This window comes from Miniopterus natalensis, chromosome 17, assembly GCF_054644295.1.
Source record: "Miniopterus natalensis isolate mMinNat1 chromosome 17, mMinNat1.hap1, whole genome shotgun sequence".
NCBI lineage: Eukaryota > Metazoa > Chordata > Mammalia > Chiroptera > Miniopteridae > Miniopterus > Miniopterus natalensis.
In genome coordinates, this window is record NC_142097.1 from 25116434 (window position 1) to 25133497 (window position 17064).

Here is a 17064-nt window from a genome sequence, read left to right on the forward strand (position 1 = left end):
AAAGAACCTTTCTTCATTCATAAATAAATAAATAAATAATCTTTGTCCTAGTTTAACACATTGTTTCTTTTGGCTCATTTTAAATCTAAAATATAATTTCTGGCATGCCAGTTAGGATATCTAGAGTACTATGTACTTTATTTGTTTCTTATATTATCTAATACGGGAATGCTTTTTCTACAAAGAAGTAGCATGGCTACATCAAAATCCTATTGCTTTGGAAATATTTCCATAGCAGTAAGATAATTTAAAATGTGTGCTTGTGAGTAAATTGTAAAATTACTATCTGACATATGTCTTGGAAAATTCCACAGATTCTGCCAATTTTCAGTTTCTGGCGCATTGACTAGAATTTGTACACGAGGAAATCAAACCCTGCTTTCCCTTGATTTACCAATCCCTGTGGCATTTTGGAATATGAAATTCAGTTAAATGCCTGCTACTCCTGAGTCAAATCCCATTATGGCTTGCAGTATCTACTTCTTAGTTCTTTTGTATGTATTTAGATGGGGTGGGACTGGGGAAAGTGAAGGAGGAAAGGGAAGGACATGTAATTACATCTCTACTTCGAATTTTCAATTCTTTAATTTTACTTCAAACTTCAAAAGAAGTTTTCAGTAGGGCATGGGAGATTTTGTTAACACAAGAACTTCCAAACCTATAGGACATTAAAGAGTTTATTTCAACCAAACTGAGGACATGCCTATAAGCAAGATCTCAAAATGCTCTGGAGGATGGCAGTTTTGCAGGTTTGTGGTTTTTTTTAATACATTTGGAATCAAGGGAGGGAAGTAAGGAATCTATTGGTGGTAGATTACAGAGGCAAGAAAGCAAGGCAGGGAAATGCCTGTGATTGGATGAAGAGTAAAATGGAGAGATATACATTTACATTGCTGGATACCAGATAATTAACAAGATTTACAGTGAATAGGGGTGGTATACAGGCAAAACAATAGTTTAAAAAAAATAGGAGCATATGTTCCCTTGAGGATGGTTACACCTTGAGGGGTCTGAAAAGAAGGATTATTCTGGCCTTTCAAAGATGTAACCTAGATGTACCAGGACAATGGGCAGAGCTTGCTTAAGGCAAAGATAAAACTTTACTAAAAAAGTGATAGGCCTGGGATGTGACTACCCACCATGACCTGCCCAGTTTGGAATTTATGATCAGATCTCTCTGAGATTATTTCAGTCACTGCACTTGTCAGATTTATTACACGGTCCCTTTTTCGTTCACAATTTATAGGAATGAGCAGCACTCAAAATGAATTCCAGTCATATACAGTGGTTCATCAAGTTCGTGGAGTCCTCAGGGCCCTAGAATGCTGCTGGGTACAGTTAAAACTTAGTAGGTAACAGAGATACTCAACAGAGAACAGAAGTGCATACTTATTTTAGACTGAGAGCAATGAATTGGTAGTGGATATAGATTTTGGTTAAGTAAACAGAAGTCAGAATAAAAAAGAGCTTGGAATGTTGAGGCAGATGTTAGAAGGTGTCCAAAGCAGAAAGTTTGACCCATTAAGTGATGTGTCTGTTTTCTAAATGTATCGCTTGCTTGGTTTTTATCTGGGGATTTCTTTCTTAGGATAAATTTAGTCATAAGATGGTAATGCACTGGCAGTAGTTTTCTTCTAAAAAGCAGTTCTATTTCTGTTAGGGACAAGATGTTGGGTGGAGGAATTACAGACTTACTTTGTTTTATATTTATTTAGCCATGCAAAAATGTTTTTCCTTTTAGACCCTGGCAAGAAAACCAACCAATCAGAAAAACATCTGGTGTTAGCTTAGCTGGAGAATGGCATAATCAGTAAAAATTACTTATTAAAAAATAGTTTAAAAAAAATCTTATGCAGTTTCAACTCTGGATTTCTTTATAAAAGCTTATCCTTATCTCTCCCTTAAATTTCCCTCCCCCTAAAAGATTTGACTTACATTGGGCTGCCTTTGTATGTCTTAAGTTTTATTCAAGTCTATGAAATTTAGATCATGAATCATAAACTTTTAAAGTCTAGAATGTGTTTTTGTGGCTTTTGCTGTTAAGCACTCAAACTTAGTAGCTTAAAACAATTATTCAGTCTGGCAGTTCTTCTGATCACTGGGAAAGGTCACTCATAAGACTGTAGTCATCTGGTGGCTTGACTGGGTCTTGAGTATCTAAGATGGTCTCATAGTCTGAGGCCTTGGTATCACTGTCAGCTGGGAGTTTCCACATAGTCTCATCATTCTGAAGTTTATCCTGGGCTTTCTTACATGGTGGCAGGAATGTTTCAAGAGGGTAAAGTTTCAGTGTCTCTTCAGGCTTAGCCTTGAACATCATAGTCTTTTCCCCCCCCACAATCTTTTGGTCAGGCCACGTCACCATATTAACTCAAATGCAGTGGATGGGAAAACAGACTCTACCTTTTGAAGGTAGATGCAGCAAAGTCCCATTGCAAAAGGGCATTGCCACAAGGAGATAAGATGAATTTGGGGCCATTATTATAAGGTTCTACTGTGGTCTCCTCTCTGGCCAAAGTGATTTACATTCTTATGACATACAAAATATCCCCACCTAAAACCTCCAAAGTCTTGTCCAAAAATAAATAAAGGTGAACACCTGCCTGGCTGGCGTGGCTCAACCAGTTAAGCATCAACCTATGATCCTGGTTTGCTTCCTGGTCAGTGCCTGGGTTTTGGGCTCTATCCCCAATAGGGGACGTGCAGGAGGCAGTCAATCAGTGACACTCTCATCATTAATTAATTTGTGACGACAATAACATAAAAGGGGAGGGTAAAGGTCTGAATTTGCAAAGGAGGATGGAACTCAAATGCATTCAAAAGATAAAGGACTACTGAATATGTGAAACTTCCTTTTTCATGAACTTGATGGTAACCACAGACAAAAAAAACAAAACTGAGACACACAACTTAAAAAAGGAGGAAACTGAGGGAAAAAGTATGGAATACCACTAAGTAAAAACAACAATCAGAAAAACAAAGGAAAAGAACCAATGGAGGCACAGAGTTACCAGAAAACAAAAGATAAAATGGCTATAGGAAATCCTCATACATCAGTAATTACTCTAAATATAAATGGACTGAATTCACAGATAAAAAGGCACAGAGTAGCAGATTGGATCACAAAACAATACCCAACCACATGCTGCCTTCAGGACATAGAAGCTGCAAAGACAAAGATAGATTCAAAGTAAAAGGGTGAAAAATGACTCTCCAAGCAAATAGCATCCACAGAAAAGCAAGTGTAGCCATACTTATATCTGACAAAATAAAAATCCTTCTTTTCTCCAATTTTTTTTATTTCCACTGCCCTGAGAATCTTACAGAGACCTGCATCTTTTATTTGAACTATAATTTCAGTATATTCTTAGCTTATCTCCTTGCTCCTAGTCCAGAGTTTAATATCTTTAGGTTTCTCTTCTCTACAGGATTGTTTTAATTTTCTAGCTTGATGTACAAGTTTCCTTCATGACCTAACCCCACCAGTTCATTCATTAGATTTAGTGAGTTCCTACCATGTATCAGGCCCTATGCTCAATCCTGGAAAAATGATGGCAAACATAAAAGGTTTTTCATTTAACTGGAAGGTAGGTTATTATAGTTATTAGAAAATATTTATTATAATTACGCTTTAGATGTCTGAGATTGAGGGTTAAGTAATTCAGTTTCCTTATATGTAAAATGAAAATTAGGGTTAATATCAAGATTCAATACATTAATACATGAAAAACACTTAAAACAGTACCTGGCACATAGTGTCTTTCTTCTGACTGCTATTAGTTTATATTCTCTAAAGATGGAACAAATTAAGTGTCTTAAAGATGTATTTCATCCTAAAGAGACTCTGAAAATATAACTTTGGCTTATATCCACTAGACATACTCACCTCTCTCCTAAGAGGATTACTTGTAAGCTGTTGAATTGAACATAATAAAATGTTAAGTAACACTTGACACAGTATTTTGTTTTTGCAGATGTTCTCAAATAGTGATGAAGCTGTAATCAATAAAAAGCTTCCCAAAGAACTCCTGTTACGGTAAGTCTGAATGCTAATTTTGTGTGTGTGTGTTTGTATGTCATGTTTGTCTACTTTAAAATTTGTAGACTTATTGCCATTTTTCATATATGTATTGGATCTGGATTACCTGAATTTATAAATTTATTGATTCTTTTGTTAAATAATCTTACTTTGTATTTCCTAGATATAAATCAAGATTTTGAATGTTTAATTTAGAAACAATTTTCTCCTACCCAGTTTGTACCTATCTGTGATTTTGTTTACTCATTTCCCCTTTGCCCTATTCTTGTATATAATGTAAAAGAGGTAGTATATTTTATTTTAGTATAATACAGATTTTTTAAAAGTAGATTTCAGAGACATGAAGGGAGAGAGAAACATCAGTGATGAGAGAGAATCATCGATCATCTGCCTCCTGCATGCTCCCTACTGGGTGGGAATCAAGTCTGCAGTCTGGGCATGTGCCCTGACTGGGAATCTAACTGCGATCTCCAGGATCATAGGTCGATGCTCAACCGTTGAGCCATGCCAGCTGGTCAGTACTGATTTTTTGAAGACTGATTCTAATCCATCCCTTCCCCCCACTTATATTTGCAACTTTGATCACTTAATTAAGATAGTGTCTTTTTGTTTCTGCACTGTGAAATTATTTTTCTTCGTTGTTGATAAATATCTTGTGGGGAGAGATGCTGAGACTATGTAAGTGTTCTCTTAAAATACAGTTTAGCCCTGGTCAGTGTCCGTCAGTGGTTAGAGCATCAGCCCAGGCACAGAAGGATGGAAGGTTCCTTTCCAGGTCTAGGGCATATACCTGGGTTGCAGGTTCGTGTGGGAGGCAACCAATTGATGTGCCTCTCTCACATAGATGTTTCTCTCTCCCTCCCTCCCTTCCACTCTGTCTAAAACCAATGGAAAAATATCCTCGGGTGAGGATTTAAAAAAACACACATTTGAATAAATAAGCATTTGGTTTGGTTAGATTTTAAGTTACATATTACATCATTGAGTCTAACATGTATTAACTCACAGGGAGGACAATTGTGTTCTTAGGACCATACTATTTCCTTGTAAATGTAAGGCCACAGTTACCAATGAATTAAGCAAGTGTTCTCGTTTCCTCTTAACTTTAAGTTACTTTAACTTACTGATTCTCTCCCTTCCCTTTTATTTTTTTTATTTTTTATTTTTTAAAAAAATATATCTTTATTGATTTCATAGAGAGGAAAGGAGAGGAAGAGAGAGATAGAAACATCAATGATGAGAGAGTCATCGATCGGCTGCCTCCTACACGCCCCCAACTGGGGATTGAGCTCGCAACCCGGGCATGTGCCCTGACTAGGAATCAAACCCCGATCGCCTGGATCCTGGGTCAATGCTCAACCACTGAGCCATGCCTGGCCGGGCTCTCCCTTCCCTTTTAAAACAAAGTTTATTATCAATGTGGTAGCAAGCTGGAAGCCACTGTTTGCATAATGTGAAATCAGTTAGGATTGACAGTGCTCTCTTTCAGAGCCATATGCATTTATTTAGGAGTACCTCTTGAAAATTGAATGTCAGTGTTTATAAGACAAAGAGTCTTGTGTATTTTCCAAAAGCTACTGTAAATTGACTTGTTCCTCAGAGATTTCTTCGAAGATGATACTGATAACTGTAAAAGTGACATGAGGGATAAGACTGCTTGAGCCCACACGTGCCCTTTTAACTGTAAAACAAAGTGCAGTTCCAGAATAAGGATTATTATTACTTATAAGAATCTAAAATATTTTTCATTGTTTTTTCAACTGTTGGAGGTGTTGGTACATAACTATCATGTAATATGTAATATGTATGTGTGAGTGATAGAAGATGAATTTTCTGAACTTATATGGAAAGAATGAAATGGCTGGGATTCTTTTTGTCTGATAGATAATCATTCTGTGTTGGGGTTCCCCAAGAACACCTCTAGATTTGGTAATCTACTAGGAGGACTCACAGGACTCAGCATATGTTCAGACTCATGGCTCTGATTTATTACAGTGGTAGGATACAAAGTAAAGTTAGTAAAGGGAAAAGTGCATGGGGCAAACAAGAGGAAACGAAACATAAGCTTCCAAGAGTCATTTCCCAGTAGAGTCACACAGAATGCACTTAATTCCTCCAGCAACAAGTTGTAACACCATAAGTAAAATGTTGTCTACCAGAGAAGCTTACTCAGGGAATAGTGGGAACTCTACCAAAATCCAAGTTCTTAGGTGTCATCCAAGGGCCAAAATTATAAGCAGGCCTTTTTAAGGATAGGACAGCTATGCTCGTCTGCACACATGCTATCTCATATTTTATTTGAGGAAACTTAAAATGTTGATGATTTCTTGTAGCTTTTCATTCAGTTTAATTACCAGGAATTCAGGATAGATAGGGTGTGTGTGTGTGTGTGTGTGTGTTCCTTCCTTTTATTTTTTTCATTTTAAAGCAGTCAGTGTGTATTAACTGACCAGATTACAAAAATATCTATAGTAGATACCTTAGTTCATCCTTCTAATAAGTCTGTTGATCTTGTTTTCCCTGTTGCCAGCATCTCCACCTTCTACAAAATAAGTGGTTTTTTTTTTCATTCTGCCTCATGGAGAAGATAATTTGAAGGGTCACAGGAGGTCGTTTGCTTCTTTGAAGCATTTTTCAACAGTGTAGATCTTATGAATCAGATCCTCCATGCAGATGATGTCATATTTACTAAGAGATTGAGCAATCAATGTGTTATCCATCAGGGCAGTTCACTTTTTGTTGATTTTGCCATAACCATGCCTATAGATCAGCTCATTTACTGACTTCAGGTACCCCATGCAATATAAGGTTCCACAGTCCCCTTAATTGAAGCCTTGTTGAGCTTAATAAAAGGGCAATCGAAGATGTGGCTAAGGTGAGGAAGCTGCAGCACCTTTTGGACCTTTGGGCTCATACCATTAATACCTCTGATCCTGATGACAAATGCCAGTTTGGGTTCTGCAGGTATATGGAGGTTGCCAGCTCTTCTTGCCATCCTAGCTATTCAAATCTCAGTTCTGTACATCTGCCTTTAGTATTTCTTGTGATAGTGCTTAGCTTTTTCATACATAATCATTTTCCTTGACTTTCGAAGCACCTTTTGGGCAAACTTCTTTCTCAGGCGTGTTTGATCTTCAGCTCTGTGAAATTCCTTCACTTTTTCTTAAGGGTTTCTGGCACAGCAGGAATCTTTTTCTCCTGCACGCCCCATGGCTCCAGGCAGAAAAAAGTGTTTTCCTTTTTTTTAAAGCATAATATAATGGTTAAGAGCAGGAACTCTGGAATCTGACCACCTGGATTCTGTCATTTACTAACTGTAAATTGAAGATTTCAGTACCTGCCTCCTTGGGTTATCATAAGGATCAAAAGGATTGATAAATGTGAAGTGCTTAGTAGAGTGCCTGGTACATAGTAAGTGCTATAAAAATGTCATGTATATTACTGTTAGTTCTATTTTTTTACCCACAAACCATAAAATGTGATCAGATTCCAAGAACACCGAAAATGATCATCTCTCAAGGTGCAAATTAGCAGATGTTCCTAAGTCAAAGGACAGAAAACCAATCTTGCTCTTATCCAGCATTTAGTTTTCTGGCCTTCTTAATTATCCAGAACAAAACCAAAGGAACAGAAAGTAAGCAGAAAGATCAAATGTGCATTGTACTCAAGGATACATGCCAGCCATTTCTCAGGCTCTATTTACTCTTTTTCCCCCCTAAGGTACAGTTCATACAAATTTGATTATGAGTTGCAGTAAATAAAAATGGGATCAGAAGAGTATGCTAATAGAGGGTCCACTGTATTTTAAAAAGTGGTAACCTGACAGTAAGGAAGAATATATAAAATATAATAAATAGAAACATTGAAAAGCATAATAGTACAGGGCTATTTATTTAATGAAGAGACAGTAGGTTTTAATCACTCATAAGGGTTTCCTTCCTGAAAGCCTTGAGGTGCTAAAGTAATTACTGATTTTTAACAAAATAGTTATACATGCCATAACCATGCTTATAGATCTTTATATAAACATATATTTAAGCTATTTTTTCTTTACAGCGTATACATGATACATTTTCATTTGTGTTTTCTACTGCAATTAATCTACATATTTTCCTTGTTGAGAAAATAAAAAATTGTATATTTTATTTTGCATTACCAGCCAGATGCTAAAATGCCAAGGTCTAATAGCACAGACCTCATTGCTGTATTTTGTATGCCTTCAACTTTATCTTTTTAAAGACTTTATTTTTGTAGAACAGTTTTAGGTTTACAACAGAGTTGAGAGGAAGGTACAGTTTTTCCCACATACCCCCTGCCCTCATACACGCATAGTCCCCACCCTTATCAACGTCACTCACCAGAGTAGTCCCTTTTTTTTTTTTTGTCTTTTTTTTTTTTTTGAGCCAAGGATGAACCTACATTGACACATCATGATCAAAGTCTCTAGTTGATGTTAGGGTTCACTCTTAGTGTTGTAGATAGATTCTATGGGTTAGGACAAATATGTGTTAACATATATTCATTATTAGTGCCCTAAAAATTTTTTTGTGCTCTGCCTATTCCTCTCTCTTTTCTCTCTCCACTGGCCACCATTGATCTTTTTGTCACCAGCGTTTTCCTTTTCCAAAATGTCATATAGTTGGAATTCCCATAAACCTTAATACAGGAGCAAACATTTACTGAGTACCTACAATGTACTATGTTTATGTTGGGTATAGAAATAAACAAGAGTGCCCTGGCCAGTTTTGCACAGTGGTTAGAGTGTCGAATCCTGGACTGAAGGGTCCCAGGTTCGATTCTGCCCTAGGGCACGTACCTTGGTTGCAGCCTTGATCCCTGGCCCAGGTAGGGGCACGTGTGGGAAGCAATCAATCGATGTGTGTCTTTCACATTGATGTTCCTCCCTCCCTCCCTCCCTCCCTCTGAAAGGCAATGGAAAAAATATCTTCAGATGAAGATTTAGAGAAAACAAACATGAAAATAATCAATGTAGCCCTGGCTGGTATGGCTTAATGGTTACAATGCGGGCCCGAGTTCCGAAGGTCACGGGTTCAATCCCCAGCCCTAGGCGGGGCACATGGGGAAGGCAAAGAAAATAATATAGAGATACAATGGAGGTTTGTCTAGAGCAGCAGTTTTCAACCTTTTCTTCTCATGGCACACATAAACTAATTACTAAAATTCTGTGGCACACCAAAAATATAGTTTTTGCAAATCTGACAAAAAACAATAGATATAATTTTGATTGATTTATTAAAAAATAATAGTAATTCCCCTTTTTGTTCCAAAGGGACTTTTAAAAAATCAGGTGTTGGATGTAGGGGTGATCTGGCTGTGACATCTGTCACCCCATTGATCACCAGGGTTGATTTGGCTGATCTGGCTGTGTAGGGAGGCCAGTGTCCCCTTCTTCCCTCACCAACCCATGTGCTTCCCTCCCAAAGTTGTGTGCTTAGTAGAAGAGGATGACTTCCCCCCCAGAGGAGAGGATTGGTCTTTGGTCAAGGGTATAGGAGTAGCTGTGCTCCTCTATTAGAACCTCCAAACAAGCTCTTGGGTTTATTTGTAGGGTAGTGAAGCTTCCAGGACTCCAGACACATCCAAATGAGGCACTGCATGTGGCAGTCTGCCTTTTTTTTCTTTTCTTTTTTAAAATATATATTGATTTCAGAGAGAGGAAGGGAGAGGGAGAGAGAGAGAGAGTGAAACATCAATGATGAGAGAGTCACTGATCGGCTGCCTCTTGCATACCCCCAGCTGGGGATCGGGCCTGCAACCCAGGCATGTGCCCTGACTGGGAGTCGAGCCACGGTCTCCTGGATCCTAGGTCTATTCTCAACCACTGAGTCACGCCCGGCCGGGCAGTCTGCCTTTCTTAAAAAAAAAAAAAAAAAAAGTCAGGTGCCTATATTTGTTGTGTATAAGGATTTCTGGTACGAAGAATTAACCAATCAGATGCAGTCTTATTATGCAGAGTTGCATGACCAATAAGATACAACTCTATTATAGGAGCCTTGTATTTATGGTTCAAGACAGGGCATTCATACCAGACAGCTATTGTTGTGTTGGCTGTTGTCATTTTTTTGACAATCTAAGGGAAAAGAGGTCAGTGCCCCTCTTAAAACATTGCATGTTTTAAAAAATCTTGCACCTCTCCCTTTGAAAATCGCTGGCCTAGAACATTATAGCAAGCTCATATGTAGGACTTTACAACCAACTTTGGAGAGTTCAGAAGATGTTTCCAAGGAAATAACACATACTTAAGGAGTGAGTAGTGATTAACTAGACAGGAAAGGGGAGTGAGGAAGAGGACATTTCAGATCTAAGAGAGATTATTGTTCCCCCCCCTTTTTTTAAAAATATATATTTTTTTATTTCAGAGAGAGGAAGGGAGAGAGTGAGAGAGAGAGAAACATCAATAATGAGAGTCACTGATCGGCTGCCTCCTGCATGTCCCCCACTGGGGATCAAGCCCACAGCCCGGAATGTGCCCTGACCGGGAATCAAACCTCGATCTCCTGGATCATAGGTCAATGCTCAACCGCTGAACTACGCTGGGTGGGCCTGTTGTTTCCCCTTTTGTGAACAGAGACAAAGGTTTTTGATTCAGGTATACTATAAGATTTGAGCCTCAAATTTTTTTTGGTATAGTATATAGTATTGTAGTTTAGTATCTTATTTTCCCCTAACCCTGTAATATTGTTTATTTTGGAGAATTTACAAGCTTTGCACATATAGTCTATTATTTAATTGGATGCTGCATGTCTATAGAACTTCATCTCTTCCTTGATTTATTTGTTTCTTCATAATTGCCATTTGCTATTTTAACATTGCCAAGCTTAATATTTTGTTGCCTGGAGCAACAAAAATGAAAAATACTCTGAAGAGTAAATTGGGTATTTTATTTTAATTTTGTTGGAGGGAGACTTCAGCCCTTCGTTAGCCCCAGATTTTCTTAGCCAGTAGCAGCTCCTATGATGCCTCAATATCATGGTAGTGATAGACTATTGATACATATTAGACATACTGCCTATGTGTATGTCCTGTATATATGTGTACACACAGAATTGTTTGTGTTTTGAGATAAGAGCCACCTGGCTATGGAGAGATACTATTTATTTTTCAAGTCCTTTTTGTCTTTCTACCATTAAACATTCTGACATCATGAGCTCCCTCCAGGCTCATTTTGATATTGTGGAGCTAGTTAATAGCCCTAAAGTCATATCTCTGTCTATGTCAGTGCTCTTTTGTGGACAGGGGAATATGGATCATAACTTTATCCTAGAAGAAAACCTTATTTAGAAAATGATCTTGCCCGGCCGGGTGTGGCTCAGCGGTTAAACGTCGACCTAGGATCCAGGCGATCAGGGTTTGATTCCCAGTCAGGGCACATGCCCGGGTTGCGGGCTGCAGCAGATCAATGACTCTCTCATCACTGATGTTTCTATCCCTCTCTCTCCCTCTCCTTTCCTCTCTCTGAAGTCAATAAAGATATATTTTTTAAAAAAAAGAAAAAAAAAGAAAATGATCTTAAGAAATCAGGCTCAATTGTATGAAAGTATACCTAGAGCAGTCAAATTTATAGAGAAAATAGAGTGGTTGTTGCCAGGAGTTGGGGAAAGGGGAATGAGGAGTTATCATTTAAGGGTTACAGGGTTTCAGTTCTGTGCTTTTTGAAGATGAAAAAGTTCTGGAGATGGGTGATGGTGACAGTTGCACAGCATCACAATGCTTTTGCAACATGTGAATGTCCTTAATGTTATTGAACTGTACACTTAAAATGGTTAAAATGGTAAATGTTATGTAATGTGTATTTTACCCAAATAAAAAAAGTTTAAAAAACTGGAAGTATTTACTAAATGCACATAACTTTCTCTCTGATGTAATTTTTTAACTCAGTTTATTCCAAGTTCCAAAATGTGAAGAAATTAGCCTCTAATCACTAAAAAATAAAGTTGTATTCTTTTAAGCTAACTCAGAATCTTTTATTTAAATCTCTGAAGTACATGCTATATTGTATTTTTTTACCACTTGCAGAGAGCTTGGTTCGTTACTCAGATCAAAATTACTTTTAAGGGTATTCATGAGTTAAGCAGGTCTTTAAACAGAAGTGACCCATTCACTTTATTCTCAGGATGCTCTGACCTATTCTTCCAGGTGGCTTATAGTGTGGAGAGTTATCAGGCTTTAAGCAAATAAATTATTTCAAATAATAATGCTTCAAAATAAATATTTATCCTCTATAAGACTGAGAAAAATTGTAGGCAGTGTTTTCTGACATTGATGTGTAAATGAGTTTTATAATCTCCTAAATTAGAATTAAATATATACACTTAACATTTTATAGTTAGTTATTTTGTAGGTATTAAAATATTTTTTATCCTTTTTTTATAACTAAAATTCTTTATAAAGATATTCCTCCCCTAACCTATTTCTTTTCATAAATGGAAGTGTGAAAATTGTGTTTTTACTTTTAAAAAAATTGTATCAGTTGGAAATATGTTATCATCCATTGATGTTTATAATTGAACTAGTATGGTACTTATATTATTAAGTAAAGGATTACTTTCTCCCCTTATGTTTTATATGGGCAGTATTATCTTTGTAAATTACTGTATTTTATGTTATAATAAAGTTGTCTCTATCTCTTTTTAGGATATTTTCTTTTCTGGATGTTGTTACCTTGTGTCGCTGTGCTCAGGTCTCCAGGGTAAGAATGGTTAGAGGGGTACCCTTGCCTGACACTGAAAATAATCAGTTTTTGTAGTAGTGGAACTATTTACTTGAGATGTTAGTTGTATGTATTCTCTTGACTGGGAATCAAACCCACAACCCTTGGTATTCTCGAACCACCGAGTCACGCTCGCCAGAGTATAATTAATTTATTTTTTAAAAAACAGACTCTGGAAGGAAACTTGTTATTCCAAGTTTTAGTCTCAGTTTGGCATGTTTCCTGTTGCTGGAGAAAGTAGTATAAAGAAATGGGAAATATCAAACCAAATCAGAGGTATATTTAGCCCAAGAATTGAGTAAACATATGAACTGTAAAAGTTTTATCTGTTGTCTCTTATGGCTAGCCATTTAAGAAACCATTGGAAAAAGATGAAGATACAAAAAGAAAAGTAACATTGAACTCCTGAGGAAACTAAAGATTTCTAGAATAATAACTTTGTTTATTTTCATATCACTGACTTATTTCTTGCTGATTGTGTGACAGTTATCCTGGGATCAATAAGTGTATCCACAATTTTAAAAAATTTTTTTAGTACCAAATCTGTGTTTTTATTGTTAGAGATGATATTCTAAGTTTATAGCTCAACAATATTAAGACTTTCGTTTACACTTTAAACTCAATAGGGAAACCTTTTAAAAGCTTTCTAATTAAAATACAGAATGATCCACAACAAATTAACTCAGTCATTTTTCACCTAATCCTGAAAAGTTGAAAAGCTTAGAAACTTTCTTGCCTCCTGTTAGCTTACTAAAGAAATATATGAGAAGTCTCAGACTTTCACTGTTTTGCAATTATCACTGAATCAAGTTCGAGGGAAAGATGACCAATTGAAAAACATGCATGAGTGAGCAAATTGGTAATGAGGAAAGCATTAAGGCTCTATCAGGTATACAGAGAAATGATACTGTCTTTTTTAAGCCCCAGATCACCATATCACAGTTTCAAGTCCGACCAAGTGATGCTGTGGATAGCACATAGATATTGAGCATAGCAATATTCAGAGTACTGTTTTTTTTCTTTGGTTTCACCTCATCTTGATCCTTGTTGAGGGATAGAACAACAGACTTGCTTTTCATCAGCTGAGCTATGCCATTTTGGGATGAGAAACTAGAATCTTCCAGTTAGAAAACAGTCTCTGGCTATGATACTTATTAGAGCCTGTCCTTCCCCCAAGCCCCTAAGATGTTCTGTAGCTGCTAGATTCTGTACCCACTCATTTATGAGATAATCTAATTGGAGAATAAAATATGAATAAGAAGGCAGACTTATTGGGAGTTAATGGTGGGGGGCTGAGAAATGTTTTGATCAAGTTCAATCATTAGTAGATTGAATTGTAAACGCAAATATTGCTAGTTTTTCCCCTTTGTTTCAGCTCCTGCTCATTGTTTCTTTTTCTTCAAAATAGGCCTGGAATGTTCTGGCTCTGGATGGCAGTAACTGGCAGCGAATTGACCTGTTTGATTTCCAGAGGGATATTGAGGTATAATTATGTGGTGTGTGGCCCCATTTCTCTTGTTAGAATATAATTACAGCATGGAACAGATTAGCCCAACCATATAAATCTCCTTTCCCTGGAGAGACAGACTATTACTTTTAGTGCATATGAACTTCATAGAAGCCTATAATGTTCCCAAGAACTTATTTTTGAGTTTTTGAGAATGAGCAGAATTATTTTATTGAAATAATATTAATTTGTTTGTATTAATAGGACCAAAATTTTTTTTTAATTTTCTCTGGTGGAAATGTGAACCTATATTTGTTCATTTTAGGGAAGTCTTTTTATAATTTTTTTTATTGAAGAATCGAATCAGTCAAGTTAACTTGTTGGGGTATGATATTTACATAAGTTCTTCTTGAAATGAGCATTTTAGTTCTTAGAAAGCCTATAGGTAGTTTTTGTGGAGCATGAAAAAAGAAAAAGTCAAAGTCATTTATTGAATTATTTTTGCTGGAGGGAGACTTTCTTTTTCCCTTCTCACTTCTCCCCATATTTTATCTCTTAGTATTGCCTATTATTTCTAAAACGGAGAAGCATAATGGCTTAAGCTTAAATTATTTTAACCTCAATTTGATCTCTGTGGTCTCATCAAAAGAGTGGAAATAATAGATTCCTCATTGTGTTTTAAGGATTAAGTGAGATTTAGATTTAAAATATTTATTTTTATTTTTTAAATATATTTTTATTGATTTCAGAGAGAGGAAGGGAGAGAGAGAAAGATAGAAACATCAGTGATGGGAGAGTCGTCATTGATCAGCTGCCTCCTGCACGCCCCTGACTGGGGATCGAGCCCGTAACCCGGGCATGTGCCCTGACCGGGAATCAAACTGCAGTCCCCTGGATCCTAGGTCGATGCTCAACCGCTGAGCCACACCCAGCTAGGTAAAAAAAAAAATTTTTAAGTTCCAGTGGAGCTTAATTGTCTTGCAGATCCATGTAAGAAGTTTTTTAAAAGCATTACATGAACTTTCCATTATCTTTAAAAGTGCTTTTAAAATAATACCTACTGACATTAAGTTGGTTTTATGTTTTTCACAATTCTCTAATCTTCATGGAAGTGAATGTTTAAAGCAGCATTGGCCTACGCAGTCAGCAAGCTTCTGTTGTGTTCATTGAGTTTCTGCTGTAGTTAGAATACTGTAGTAAACACTTTGGAAAGGATACCGAAATAGTCGAGTTAATATCTTTCAGTAGCTGCAGTTTAATCAGGAGGGCAGTCTACCTTATTATAGACATACTTCCATAGATGTACATCTTAGTATAGGCGTAAAAGAACTGCAGAGCACCATTTCCTCAAATACAGAATATCTTAAAAATTGAGTAAAATAAATAGCAATATAGGGTTTAGGCATGTTTCAACTAGATGTGTTAATCAGGAAAGCTTTTTCACGGTAGTTGAAACTTTCCTGTTGAACTAATAACTAAGACTTTAACCGAGTAGAAGCATCTTTGTTTATGAATGATTAAAGTGAGGGCCTGCCTCTTTGTTTGCCTGTCTCACAGGGCCGGGTCGTGGAGAATATTTCAAAACGGTGCGGGGGCTTTTTACGAAAGCTGAGTCTGCGTGGGTGTCTCGGAGTAGGAGACAATGCACTACGGTAAGAGCATAACTATCCAGTAACTGATCTTCCTGACCGAAGTAAAGACAGCACCATCTCATCCAGAAAAGACGAAAATGGCTTTAAGCTTTTTATAAAGAAACTTAGAGCTTTCTTCAGGCTATTCTGAACCCAAATACACACATATTGCTTGTAACACAAAGATACCCAGTAGTGAGGTCTGTGGTCTTGGGAGTAAAACAAGCACAAGTGCCCCCTCAAAAAGAGCCAAATTTCCCATGTCATAAATAGTTGTAACCCTTGAGGAAATTTTGTTTGTTTACTCAAAGTTAAGGTAATTTTAACTTTGGTTGACAAAAAGATCAGTGTTAAGAGTGTATGATTGAAAACTAATTTATTTGTAATTGTGAACTACTTTTGTACCAATATCCAATATTACCAACACAATATATATCTTTTATTACTTTTTAAATATCAGAATTGTGTCCATTTCATTTCAGACTTTTTACTTTGTTTCTTTCCTATAAAGGACCTTTGCACAAAACTGTAGGAACATTGAAGTACTAAATTTAAATGGGTGTACAAAGACTACAGATGCGTAAGTATTTTGTGTTTTAGAAGGGTAAGTCATATCCCCTTGTGTCTTGCCTATACAGGCTTTAAATGCATGCTACTAAGTCCATTTAGCAAATTTCATTTTGGTTTATAGAAGAAAGATACTTTAAAAGGAGGAAGTGACATTAAAGTAGAAATGAAATAAATTTATTTTGGAATCTGTACCAAATCCTATCTTGATCTTTTAAGTGAAACTTAAAAATTACAGTCAATGAATAATCGATAGGGATAATAATGATATACATTACTAGGACAACTTATATTTCAAGAAGATACTAGTAGCTATCATTCAAAGGGCACAGTAAACAGGTCATTCTATAAAAAGATGTAAAATCTTAAACATGGGACTAAACATTATGATAATATTGAAAGCGTTTATTAAATGATTGAATGTACTGTGTTTGTGTTGGTCACAGTATAAAAGAAATAAAGCCTGTTCCTTTAACCTTGAGAGTTTATCATTGCACACACGGTAGGTAGACACATCAAAGGTAGACATAAAAAAGCCCAAGAATATCTTTTGGTAATAACACGTATCAAATAACATTTAAATATTATGTAGGGAAATTGTTGTCTATTATGAGGTGAAGTGAAGCCATTTAAGAAGCATGCTTTCACA

The 17064-nt window shown here is 36.5% G+C and overlaps 1 protein-coding gene and 1 pseudogene across 2 annotated transcripts in view; one reads left to right on the plus strand and one right to left on the minus strand.

Moving 5' to 3' along the window:
- FBXL20 (F-box and leucine rich repeat protein 20) overlaps window positions 1–17064 on the plus strand; it is a 62020-nt gene that overhangs the window by 21469 nt on the left and 23487 nt on the right. For both annotated transcript variants that reach the window (XM_016202285.2, XM_016202286.2), the window contains exons 2-6: window positions 3975–4036; window positions 12695–12749; window positions 14179–14253; window positions 15775–15869; window positions 16360–16428. In XM_016202285.2, coding sequence (XP_016057771.2) covers window positions 3975–4036; window positions 12695–12749; window positions 14179–14253; window positions 15775–15869; window positions 16360–16428 — 356 coding nt within the window. The remainder of the gene's footprint in view (window positions 1–3974; window positions 4037–12694; window positions 12750–14178; window positions 14254–15774; window positions 15870–16359; window positions 16429–17064) is intronic.
- LOC107529015 (large ribosomal subunit protein uL30 pseudogene) lies at window positions 6520–7172 on the minus strand (annotated as a pseudogene).